Source organism: Nothobranchius furzeri, chromosome 19, assembly GCF_043380555.1.
Source record: "Nothobranchius furzeri strain GRZ-AD chromosome 19, NfurGRZ-RIMD1, whole genome shotgun sequence".
NCBI classification, from domain to species: Eukaryota; Metazoa; Chordata; class Actinopteri; order Cyprinodontiformes; family Nothobranchiidae; genus Nothobranchius; species Nothobranchius furzeri.
In genome coordinates this window covers 8,469,709-8,481,135 of record NC_091759.1, presented here as the reverse complement: position 1 = coordinate 8,481,135, position 11,427 = coordinate 8,469,709, and the positions used below count along the sequence as shown (strand labels likewise).

At 41.2% G+C, this 11,427-nt stretch overlaps 1 protein-coding gene across 1 annotated transcript; it reads left to right on the top strand.

The window, feature by feature from the left end:
• Positions 1-3,230: 3,230 nt before the first annotated feature.
• On the top strand, positions 3,231-11,233 carry prrt1 (proline-rich transmembrane protein 1). The gene is made up of 4 exons (XM_015973488.3): positions 3,231-3,420; positions 5,519-5,856; positions 6,974-7,165; positions 10,918-11,233. The coding sequence occupies exons 1-4, from the start codon at positions 3,402-3,404 to the stop codon at positions 11,092-11,094; spliced, it is 726 nt and encodes a 241-aa protein (XP_015828974.1). The 5' UTR covers positions 3,231-3,401; the 3' UTR covers positions 11,095-11,233.
• The last annotated feature ends 194 nt before the right edge of the window (positions 11,234-11,427 follow it).

The following is an 11,427-nucleotide window of genomic DNA, read 5'->3' as shown; positions in this document are numbered from 1 at the left end:
TTCATGGACTCACCCATCTTGGCTTGTGATGAGGAAGGCTGTTGTTTATGGATCTAGGATTGGGACAATATTACATGTAACTTGTAGTAAGTTTTGTTACTTGTAACATGTTTTTGTTTTGTAGCATGTTAATCTCATTTTGTAACATGTAATTCTTGCTTTGTAACACAACTTTTGTTTTGTAACACCTAACTGTTGGTACGTAACTTTAATTTTGTATCTTGCAGAAAAAAAATCAATGTACACATTTCAAATCACAGCTCTCAAAAAACACACATCTCACTCTACAGTTGCAAAACTACAAGTACTGGTACAAAATATATTGTCCCAATTCTAGCTTCCTTCCCAAAGAACCAATGACAGGCTTCGTCTGATCAGCCAATCAAGAGTCTTGGATTCCTGTCCAGTCATGGCAAGAGGGCAGAGGTCTGTTGTGCTGTCACATCCAGACTTGCTTAAGATTTCCCTCTTTAACAGTAAATCACAAACAAAGTTTTATGGAACCTGATATTAGTCTAGAATAATCTAGTCCAGGTTTGAAGAATCTAGGTGTTGTAGTTTTATAATAGTTGTAAACTAAAGAGGCTTTGGGCGAGGAAATTTTGAGTGGAATTGCCCTTTGCAAAGCAGGAACCAGAAATTGGAACCAACTTCAGCTTTGTGAGAACTTGACAGAGGCCGTGTTCAAGATGAGCCAGTTCTGCGCAGATTAGATCACCGGTGATCGGCGGGCAGTGCATGCTGGTTAGATTTGTGCCCGACTTGACGCCGACTTGCTCTGACGTCATGCCTACGTAGGCAACGATAACCTCGTGAGATCAAGGCGGCCGCAGATTTTGGATCAAGGCGCTGCAGTTGCTCTCCACCAGCTGCAGAACCATAGGGGATGACGGGAAACGCCTGGCTCTCACCTGATCTAAGATCTGATTGGTTCATATTTTGATCCAAACATCCGGTGGTAGAACATGAAATGCTAGTTGGTCACATGTATTCTGTAAATCACGTTACGTTGATGATGACAACTATATTAGGGGCAGCAGTAGCTCAACAGGTAGAGTGGGTTGTCCAGTAATTGGAAGGTTGCAGGTTTGATCCCGGCTCCGGACAGAGAATTCTCCTGTTGTGTCCTTGGTCAAGACATTTAACCCACCTTGCCTGCTGGTGGTGGTCGGAGGGACCGGTGGCGCCTGTACTCGGCAGCCTCGCCTCTGTCAGTGCGCCCCAGGGCAGCTGTGGCTACATCGTAGCTCCTCACCATCAGTGTGTGAATGTGTGTCTGTGAATGGATGAATGATACACTGTAGTGTAAAGCGCTTTGGAGTCCTTACTCTGAGAGGCGCTATACAAGTGTGGGTCATTTATCATTTTATATAGGCTATAAAGAGAAATGTGTTTAGTTTTCTTTTGTCACGTTTCCTATGAGCACACTAAACCTACAGCTGATAACCTTCACTTATTATTACAGTCGTGAACGCTAACGCGATATCTTCATCCATCGTCACCCGCGAGCTACACATGCAGGAAATTGTGTCCGACTTAAACGTCGGCATTCAGCCACTCCCCCTGCTGCTTCCGTCTGCTCTCGTCTGTTTTCCAGGCGAGGCGCTGCTCAACTCGAACACGGCCTAAGTTAGGTTGTTGTGAGCAGACCAGTAGCCAACACCCACTGACCTCTGCCCACCTCTACACCCGCTATGATTGAACAGAAATCTGAGACTTATGATTGGCTTATAAGACAAAGCCTTTCATTGGTTCTTTTGGAAGCGAACCAGAATTGGGACAAAATGTTTTGTACTTGTAGATTTGAGTTTTGTAACTGTAGACTGAGATTTGTGTTTTGAAAGTTGCGATTTGAAACTTGTACATTGATTTTTTTTCTGCAAGTTACAAAATTAAAGTTTCATGTTACAAAATAAAATAGTTTTGTTTGTGTTTTTGAAGCGCACTGCTTGCCATATTTGATTTCTAACCCGCATCTAGAACGGATTAACCTTTGATTGTAATTCATTCCAATTCACAGCTGATCAGCCTTAGCAAACACAAATAAACATTTACACAAATATTCAGCTACAATTTGGTGTAGCTGATGGCGATCACAAGAAAAACTTGTGTGTTATTTAGCGAATTATTGCGATCCATTGGATTGGATGGCTACCTTTATTCTTGTTCAAGTTTGCATGTGGCATATATTGAGAATGACTCATTGACTATAACGGTACATTTTAACTGTAAATTTGAGTTGTAAAGATTTTTGTGTTTGCTAATGCTGATCTGTGGAGGCCATCTTGAACAGGGCTGACTCAGTTGATCAGGTGTACAATATCTATAGCCTGGCAAGCCAGACTAAATAAATGTATTATTTAGTCTGGCAACGCTCCATTGACAGCTCTCGGTTGTGGGGCGGGTTCTACCGTTGTCTTTCAAATGATCTCCGCATTCCACTGGACAAAGAATGTGACATACTCTTGTTTCACTCTGTTGCATCATCCCACCCACCAGGCATATAGAGTGCCCTGATTGGCCCACAAAGCGGATAAAGCTCTGTGATTTGTTCACTAAGCAGATAGAGCACTATGATTGGCCCACCATTATGGACCAATCACAGCTCTTTATGTGTTTGAAACCCCTCTAGAGAGCTGTGATTGGCTAGCCAGAGTCCTGGTAGGAGCTGCGGAGGTTCCAATGGAGCGTGCCGAGACCAAACTTTGCAAAGCAAGAATTTGGTCTAGTTCACTAGGCTACAATATCTAATGAGTTTTTATTAAAATCAATCAAATGTTTGTTGCTGAGATGATAATTGAACTCCAGATGCCTTTGTAGAATAAAAATTGTGACGTGTCAGAGGGTGGAAATGTACGCAAATATAAGTGTGCCACAAATGCGCGACACATTTCTCAAAGTGTTTGTTAACGAACGTACATTCAATGCTTCAGCAACACATTCTTTATGGTGAAAAATTAGCGTGAGTTCAATTTGTAAAAAAAAAAAGTTAACACAAACAACTCGTAAAGTACACGACTTGGCTTGGCTTGGCTTGTGTACTTTTCGTGTGAGAGACACTCGTAACGTCGCGCGTTTTTTGTCACACCTGGCTTTCCATTGCGCGGTCCCTGTGACGCGTCTGTCTCTTTAAGAGGAGCCGAGAGGAGCGCAGCTTTTTGCGTCTCATTAATTCAGTCTGGAGCGAAGTGAAAAAGCCTTTTTCATCAGATGCGCACAGAGAGGAGAGGACTGATCATCCTGTGCGCTCCGACCGAGCTGAGTTCAAACGTGGTTTGTTTTTAAGATGAAGACATCCTGATGATGGGTTTGGATTAAAGAAGTCACCGAGAGGCTCTTTCAGCAGCAGCTGGAGTGAACCAAGCAACCCATCTAAGAAGGAGGCGTGCAGATCGGGAGGCATGTCATCCGAAAAACACGGTGAGGCGTTTTGACTAAGATTATTATTATTAATATTACAATTAGTAATTTCTCCATTATTCCCTCCCTGCTGCTATCTCCCTCCGCTGCTTTGTGCGCATCGTTTCTAAAGGAGGACGCGCCGCTGTGTGGGTGCAGCATGAGGGGGAGAAAATCTCCGCAGGGCCTCCTGAGCCCCACAGACCGATAAAAGTGACACTATCGCACTATTTGAGACTTAATTTGAGCAAAAATAGAACAATCAATTTAGATTGTATGGCACACTAACCCAAAATAACTGTTAAATATCCAGTTTTCTCCTCACTATCATTACGCACGCGCTTACGTCGTATATCTCTCCAGACGGTTTGATGTGGGTGTCCTTTTGCGCGCGTGCATTTACTTATTAATTAAAAATATATACAAATAATGCAAATTAATCAGATTTATATTGTGTTATTTAAATCTGAAATGATCACTTGAGCTGATGTGAGGATGAAGATGAGGTGGAGGAGGAAGAGGAGGCTGCAGTTTAAACTGCAAAGGCGTCTAATCAGATCCAGCCAAACAAAGGAGGATAAAACAGATAATACACTCGATCGTGCAAGCACAAAAATTCATTTATAAAGGACTTGCAAACATCTGCAGAGATACTATTTCATAATGAAAAAATAATCGATTATTAAATGAAAGATGTTAGTAACACTATTTAGTTTTAGCTGCAACAAAAGCCTTTGCATGTAAGTTTAAACAGATTTAAAATCAAGTGTTTGTGCTTTGTAGAAACTTAGATTTATCAGCTATTTGTTTTTATTGCAGCATGAGATTCAAAATAAAAGTCAAATATTTCATGAAAAGAAACCAGAAGCAATTAATTTACCTACATTTCTCATCTGAGAAATTAATGTGATTTTTTTGTCTTCGTTTTTGCATAAATTAAAAAAATTTCCAAGCAGAAAAAAAAACAATTAAACCAATAGTTGAGTAATACTTTCAAATGAGATTTAAATAATGCTTTGTGGCACTTTGAGAAGATTTAGTCAGAGATTTAATATTCATATTATATATATATATATATATATATATATATATATATATATATATATATATATATATATATATCCCTGTTAAAGCTTTGTTCCCATCCCCTCTGTCTTGTTTCTAGTCCACTTACTGCTTGCAGGACCAAGGAACGTTACGTAAAACCAATCCCCGAGCTCACATCGTCATCACTCAGCTGCTCGGCTCCTTTTTTGTCACATCTCCTCCAACATCCACCTCTGGTTTTGCTTTTCTCCCTTCTTCATGTCCCTGTCAGAGTGTGTTTTCTCAACAACCCCCCCCCCCCCCCCCCAACCCCACCCATCACTGCTGCAGAAACCCACACACAAACACCCATCAGTCATTTTCAGTGTTTGATGAACACAAAGGGAACATGCAGGTGTGTGAAAGCGTCGGGATGAGGCTCTCCGCTTTTTATTTCTTTAGTTTTCTGAATAAAAATGTCATCATTAACACAGATACAAAGCAGGATGGAAAATGTCAGGCTTTTTTTTTTTTTTTTTGCTTTGAAGTCTTTTTGTCGTAATGAGATGAAAGATTCATGGTGCAGCTGCTTTTGTTGGATAACAAGAGCTCTCATTTAAAGAAGTCATGTCATGCAAAACTCACCTTTTGCATCCTGTGGTGCTGCCATGTGTGTCTCTATAAACACTCCAAATGTGAAAAAAATGTGCGTTTTCTGTCGCGTCTGGTTTTAGGAATTGTGTGCCTCAAACAGATCTTTTCAAAAAGTTCTTGTTTGTGATGCACAAACAGACAAATTAGATTAGAAATGCCTCTCGTGCAAAACAAGCAGTGACTCTACTCCGAGCTCCTTCCAGATAGCGGAGCTTCTCAGCTTGTAGCAGCCAGTCAGGGAAGCAGTGGGCGTGACCAGCAACAGCTTGATTTACAGCTCATTCTGGAAGGTACTGAAACTATCAAGAAAACAATGGCTTTATGTGAGAGGGATTTAATGCACAGAACTTCATAAACATATTTTGTAGCAACCAGATTATAGTCGTAACATGTCTTCATTTTAATTCACTTCCTCCATCCCGTCTGATTAATCTCTCAGGACTTGATGACTCTGGCCGTCAGACCATGCAGCCTCCTCCGTACCTGCCGGGCCCTCAGGACCCCAGCGTGCCTCAGCATCCAAGCGTCCCTGCTGCCCCGGGTACCCAGCCCAGTTACCCTCCTCCTCCACCTCCACCTGGCTCTGAGGGATACCTCCAGGACACTCAGTTCCACTGTGGTTCTCTGGGCCCACCTGGGGCATCACAGGGCTACATAGTCCAGACCCAGGGTCCTGGAGGTGCCATGCCTCACCCTCCTGTGGGATACATCCAACCGAGCTACCCCCTGCAACTGCAGCCCTGCACAGCCTACGTACCCGTTTACCCCATGGCGTCAGTGAGTCAGACTCCAATAGTTCTGTTGGTTTTCATTTCTTTAGTTTTTACTTGATGTTCTTTTCTCCATGGGTTTGGTTTATTTTCTGAGAAAAAGCTTTACTGCGTTAATGATTTCATCTCTCATTTGCTGCTTTGTGGAACCGGCTGGTCCACTGATGAACTAGTGATTAAACTGGATGCAGTTGTGGAAAAATTCCCTTTTAAATAGTTTTCTTTACTTTAAGTCAAGTTAACTTGAGCCAATTTCCCTTATAATCCAATCAGGTTTTTGCATCTATGTTTGCACGTGACATTTTATTTTTAAAGCCCAGTTCAGAAGCTGCTGGTGTTTCCGTTTTGATGTGTTTTTTTTTTCAACTTATTTCATCATCTCAAGAAAACAAAAGTCTTTTTTTAAATTAGAAAATAATGAGATAATTATGGTGTGGAAATGAGTGATTTTTGGCATTACACCCAGTTTCATCACTCAGCATCCCTGTCAGGGCTCTGAGAGGTGATCTGCATTAGTAACACACATCAGAGGAGGAGGTTTCCTTGATGTAGACTCTGGAGAAAAATGTGCATTTGTTTATTGATCTACGTGCTTTCAACACGAGCCTTCACCAATTCCTCACTTTTGCTGTAACTCTGTTTTATATCAGATCTAAAGATTACAAAATAAAAGCGTCAAGCTACACAAAGGGGATTTTTAATCATGAACAAGATCGCAGAAAACATCTACACCGCAGCATCTTGCTGCAACCACAATGAAATAATCTTTAGCTATTTAAATGTTCATTGGTAAATTTTAGCATCAAAAGGCTTAAAGTTAGATATGATTAAGACTGGGAGGATTGATGCTTCCTCCCACATCTCTCTGCTAATGACAATTAAATCAGTAAAATGCGAAAATGGCTGTGTAAGAAGCAGAAGTTGAAATTTTTTTTGCATGAATTGTAATTAAGTTATTCAACCACCAGACTGTTAAAATCCATCGGAGTCAATCTGACAGACCGCTGTGAGAATTCTGATAAAATATTAACATTTTTCTTTCTTTTTCCTCCATTTGTGACAACACTGATCCTTCACACACGCTGCCATATTTCTGCAATTTAAAATAATTTTGTTTGCCTCAGGGTCAGCCCTACATGCCAGCAGGAGGAACTCATCCGGGGATGCCCCCAGGTCAGATTCACCCAATGCAAATGCCACCCTGCATTACCCTGATGGACCGCCTGCCGCCACACGACTACCTGCCCATCGCCGTGCTCACCACTGTCTGCTGCTTCTTTCCAACAGGCATCATTGCTATCTGCAAAGCAGCGCAGGTTAATGCCGCTTTATTTTTGGTTTGCATCAGTAAAAAATGACCTTGAAGAAGAATTTTCTTCTTGAAATGATCTGTCAGGTTTTTTTCATGTAGAATTGTTGCATGAAAATGGTTTACTTTGACGTTCTCTGTCAGCTGAGAGGAGATCAGCACAGAGCTGCTGCTCCTTATTCAGAAGAATCAGCTGAGGTGGTTGGGACAGCTGGTACGGATGCCTCCTATATGCCTCCTTCCAGAAAGTTTATGAGTTTGTACCAGACCCAGAACTTGCTGCAAAAATTATATTTCATCTGTTATCTGTGAATGCCTTAGTATCCCACAAGAGGAGCTGGAGGAGGTGCTGAGGAGAGAGATGTTTGTGCTTTCCCCCCAGAACTATTACCTCCTCAGCCAAAGCCTGCATGCATGGTGGTGGGTGTTTATGGTTGGATGGGCGGGAAAATGGAGGGATGGATGAATTAATGGACAAAAGGATGGGCTGATGGAGAGATGAATGGATGCAGGGTTGGATGGATGGATGAATAAATGTATAGAAAGATGGACGGGCATATGGAGGGATGGATAAATGAATGGATGGATTGATACATGAACAGATTGATGTACATGAGGGATGGATGAAATGGTAGAATGAGAGACAGAAATATGCATGGATAGAATCAGAGATGGATGAATAGATGAATGGACAGATAGATTGATGAATAAAATCAGAGATGATGGATGTATGGACAGATAGATGGATAGTCAGAGATGGATGGATGGATGGATAGATAGAATTAGAGATGAATGAACAGATGGATGGATGGAATCAGATGGATGAATGAATGGAAGAATGGATAGAGTCAGATGGATGGATGAATGGATAGAATCAGATGGATGGATCGATGGATAGATGAATGAATGAATGGATAGAATTAGAGATGAATGAACAGATGGATGGATAGATGGATAGATAGATGGATAAATGAATGGATGGATGGATAGAATGAGATGGATGGATGGATAGATAGAATTAGAGATGAATGAACAGATGGATGGATGGATGGATGGAATCAGATGGATGAATGAATGGATGGATGGATAGAATCAGATGGATGAATAGATGGATAGATAGATGGATAAATGAATGGATGGATGGATAGAATGAGATGGATGGATGGATAGATAGAATTAGAGATGAATGAACAGATGGATGGATGGATGGATGGATGGATGGATAGATAGAATTAGAGATGAATGAACAAATGGATGGATGGATGGATAGATGGATGGATGGATGGATAGAATTAGAGATGAATGAACAGATGGATGGATGGATGGATGGATGGAATCAGATGGACGAATGAATGGATGGATGGATAGATGGATGAATGAATGGATAGAATTAGAGATGAATGAACAGATGGATGGATGGATGGATGGATAGATAGAATTAGAGATGAATGAACAGATGGATGGAAGGATGATAGATAGAATTAGAGATGAATGAACAGATGGTTGGATGGAATCAGATGGATGAATGAATGGATGGGTAGAATCAGAAGGATGGATGAATGGATAGAATCAGATGGATGGATCGATGGATAGATGGATGAATGAATGGATAGAATTAGAGATGAATGAACAGATGGATGGATTGATGGATGGATAGATGGATAAATGAATGGATGGATGGATAGAATCAGATGGATGGTTGGATAGATAGAATTAGAGATGAATGAACAGATGGATGGATGGATAGAATCAGATGGATGAATGGATGGATAGACGGATGAATGAATGGATAGAATTGGAGATGAATGAACAGATGGATGGATGGATGGAATCAGATGGATGAATGAATGGATGGATGGGTAGAATCAGATGGATGGATGAATGGATAGAATCAGATGGATGGATAGATGGATGAGTGAATGGATAGAATTAGAGATGAATGAACAGATGGATGGATTGATGGATGGATAGATGGATAAATGAATGGATGGATGGATAGAATCAGATGGATGGTTGGATATATAGAATTAGAGATGAATGAACAGATGGATGGATGGATGGATGGATGGATGGAATCAGATGGATGAATGAATGGATGGATGGATAGAATCAGATGGATGAATGGATGGATAGACAGATGAATGAATGGATAGAATTAGAGATGAATGAACAGATGGATGGATGGATGGATGGATAGATAGAATTAGAGATGAATGAACAGATGGATGGATGGATGGAATCAGATGGATGAATGAATGGATGGATGGGTAGAATCAGATGGATGGATGAATGGATAGAATCAGATGGATGGATAGATGGATGAGTGAATGGATAGAATTAGAGATGAATGAACAGATGGATGGATAGATGGATAAATGAATGGATGGATGGCTAGAATCAGATGGATGAATGGATGGATCGATGGATAGATGGATGAATGAATGGATAGAATTATAGATGAATGAACAGATGGATGGATGGATGGATGGATAGAATCAGATGGATGAATGGATGGATGGATGGGTAGATGGATGGATGAATGGATAGAATTAGAGATGAATGAACAGATGGATAAGCAAATGGATGGATTGATGGACAGATGGATGAATAGAATCAGAGATGGATGGATGGATGGAATCAGATGGATGAATAAATGGATGGATGGGTAGAATCAGATGGATGGATGAATGGATAGAATCAGATGGATGGATAGATGGATGAGTGAATGGATAGAATTAGAGATGAATGAACAGATGGATGGATGGATGGATAAATGAATGGATGGATGGCTAGAATCAGATGGATGAATGGATGGATCGATGGATAGATGGATGAATGAATGGATAGAATTATAGATGAATGAACAGATGGATGGATGGATGGATAGAATCAGATGGATGAATGGATGGATGGATGGGTAGATGGATGGATGAATGGATAGAATTAGAGATGAATGAACAGATGGATAAGCAAATGGATGGATTGATGGACAGATGGATGAATAGAATCAGAGATGGATGGATGGATATTCATACCTTCTTTAGACACATTTACTTAAAACTTACAAGATTAAAGAACAAATCAATTTGTCTCCTAAAATAAAATAAAGTACCAGAATGTCGGAACCACCTCGGCTCACTGCCATTGATGAGGAAGAGCAGCAGCTCTACTCCAAGCCCCCCCTGGAGGACAGAACTCCTCTCCTTGTCTCTAAACCTGAGACCAGTCTAGGGATGGAGGTGCTAGCATCAACAATCTTACAAAAAAGATTCCAAGATATCCAAACTCTGCTGATTTAAACCTGACTGATAAACATATTCAGACATTTTAATTAACAACAATGAGTTAAACAGACTGAACAAGATTTATGTTTAGATAAAACACACGGTTACAAGTAATGGCAGCCTCTCGTGCGTCATGATTCCTGTTGTTTATCTGTGTGATGATACACTGCTGAGCAACATGTTGCGTTACGTAACGACACCGCTGTCTGTGGACAGGACAGAATGGATTTTGCCCTCCGGGCTTAGCTGGCTGTGAGTTGAGCCGAGCTGACGAGGCATAGACGTGCCGGTCTGAGCTCTGCACTGCATGTTGCCGTGTTGCTGTTGCGTGCAGCGGCCTCTTCCTGCACATGCAGCCTGTGATGCAGTGAAATTGATCCACACAGTGTTGCAGTCTTTCTCTCGCTCCTGCTCCCACTCATGCATCTTCTCTTTATGCAACACTCTCTCATCTCTTCTCTCTGTCATCACTCAGGTGCGCATGGCGATAGCTAGAGGGGACATGGTGACGGCGGAAATAGCCTCTCGTGAGGCGCGCAACTTCTCCTTCATCAGCTTGGCCGTTGGCATTGCCTCCATTGTGCTGTGCACTATCCTCATCGTGGTGGTCATCATAGCCTCGAAGAACAACGACGATGACTGGGAACCCTAACCAGGCCTGAACTCTCTATGGAAAATCACAGCGTATACATATATATTATCTAGCTAGCTAAAGTTTAATGGGGAAATAGAAGTGCACCATTTCCCCTTGCTGCTCCTTTACCTGCAATGTCTCATAATTTATAAATCATGTGTTTATTTATTTATATTCTGTTATTTATTATTCTATATATACCCTTGCATCGACTTGGTCTGCTGTAACTTGGAGTGATTCATTGCAGCTATCCGATACTCTGAAATGGCTTAGTATCTCGTGATGATGACGTTGCACTTTGTAGTGATCGGATAAAATGACACAGCTGTTTACATTTACAGGTATTATAGT

Bases quoted from the DNA above. Each gene is read 5' to 3' on its own strand.
- prrt1 (XM_015973488.3), top strand. The intron at 5,857-6,973 runs GTGAGTCAGACT...TGTTTGCCTCAG, and splicing joins CCGTTTACCCCATGGCGTCA to GGTCAGCCCTACATGCCAGC. The intron at 7,166-10,917 runs GTTAATGCCGCT...GTCATCACTCAG, and splicing joins CTATCTGCAAAGCAGCGCAG to GTGCGCATGGCGATAGCTAG.